This window comes from Neopelma chrysocephalum, unplaced genomic scaffold (genome assembly GCF_003984885.1).
Source record: "Neopelma chrysocephalum unplaced genomic scaffold, ASM398488v2 Primary Assembly neopelma1_92452, whole genome shotgun sequence".
In the NCBI taxonomy this organism is placed as follows: Eukaryota; Metazoa; Chordata; class Aves; order Passeriformes; family Pipridae; genus Neopelma; species Neopelma chrysocephalum.
In genome coordinates this window covers 844-2117 of record NW_020921193.1, presented here as the reverse complement: position 1 = coordinate 2117, position 1274 = coordinate 844, and the positions used below count along the sequence as shown (strand labels likewise).

The 1274-nt window shown below is 66.6% G+C and overlaps 1 protein-coding gene across 1 annotated transcript; it reads left to right on the top strand.

Moving 5' to 3' along the window:
* Nucleotides 1-343: 343 nt before the first annotated feature.
* LOC113980117 (adhesion G protein-coupled receptor L1-like) lies at nucleotides 344-884 on the top strand (the record flags this gene model as incomplete). Its single annotated transcript, XM_027707361.1, has 1 exon — nucleotides 344-884. A coding segment is annotated over one exon (541 nt), but the record flags the coding sequence as incomplete, so codon positions are not given.
* Between the last annotated feature and the right edge of the window lie 390 nt (nucleotides 885-1274).

Sequence of the window (1274 nt, the reverse complement as noted above, 5' to 3'; positions counted from 1 at the left end):
GATCCAGGGTTGGATCCAGGGTTGGTCTGGGTCGGATCCAGGGTTGGGCTAGGTCTGATCCGGGATTGGTCTGGGTCGGATCCAGGGTTGGTCTGGGTCGGATTCAGGGCTGGACTGGGTCGGATCCAGGGTTGGACTGGGTCAGATCCAGGACTGGACTGGGTCGGATCCAGGGTTGGACTGGGTCCAGAGTTGGACTGGATCAGATCCGGGATTGGTCTGGATCGGATCCGGGATTGGTCTGGGTCAGATCTAGGGTTGGTCTGGGTCAGATCCAGTGTTGGTCTGGGCAATCCCAGAGGTCCTTCCCCACCCGTGTGACCCCCCAACCCCCCGTTCCCAGGAGCGCACCCGCAGCATCGTCAAGTACGACCTCCGCACGCGCATCAAGAGCGGCGAGACCGTGGTGGGCGCCGCCAACTACCACGACACGTCCCCCTACCGCTGGGGGGGCAAGACCGACATCGACCTGGCCGTGGACGAGGAGGGGCTCTGGGTCATCTACGCCACCGAGGGCAACGGCGGGCGGCTGGTGGTGAGCCAGCTCAACCCCTACACGCTGCGCCTCGAGGGCACCTGGGAGACGGGCTACGCCAAGCGCGCGGCCTCCGACGCCTTCATGGCCTGCGGGGTCCTGTACGTGGTGCGCAGCGTCTACCTGGACGACGACACCGAGCACCTGGGCAACGCCCTGGCCTACGCCTTCGACACCCGGCGCGGCCGCGGCGCCGCCCTGGCCCTGCCCTTCCCCAACCCCTACCAGTTCGTGGCCTCCGTGGGCTACAACCCCCGCGACAACCAGCTCTACGTGTGGAACAACCACTTCCTGCTGCGCTACGGGCTCGACTTCGCGCCGCCGCCGCCCCCCGCGCCCGACGGGGACGGTGAGGGAGGGGATGGACGGGGGATGGAGGGTGGGGAGGGGGTGGTCGAGGGTGTTTGAGGGGGGGAATGGGGGTCCCAGTTCACTCTGGGGTCCCAGTTCACTCTGGGGGTCCCGGTTCACTCTGGGGGTGAAGCCCCAGAGCCCAGAGGAAGCCCCAAATGTTTGGGGTTGAGCCCCAGGGGTCCCAGTTCGCTTTGGGGGTCCCAGTTCACTCTGGAGGTCTCAGTTCACTCTGGGGGTCCCAGTTCACTCTGGGGGTCCCAGTTCACTCTGGGGGTGCAGCCCCAGAGCCCAGACAGAGCCCCAATTGTTTTGGGGTGAGCCCCGGGGGTCCCAGTTCACTCTGGGGGTCCCAGTTCCCTTTGGGTGCAGCCCCAGAGCCCAGAGG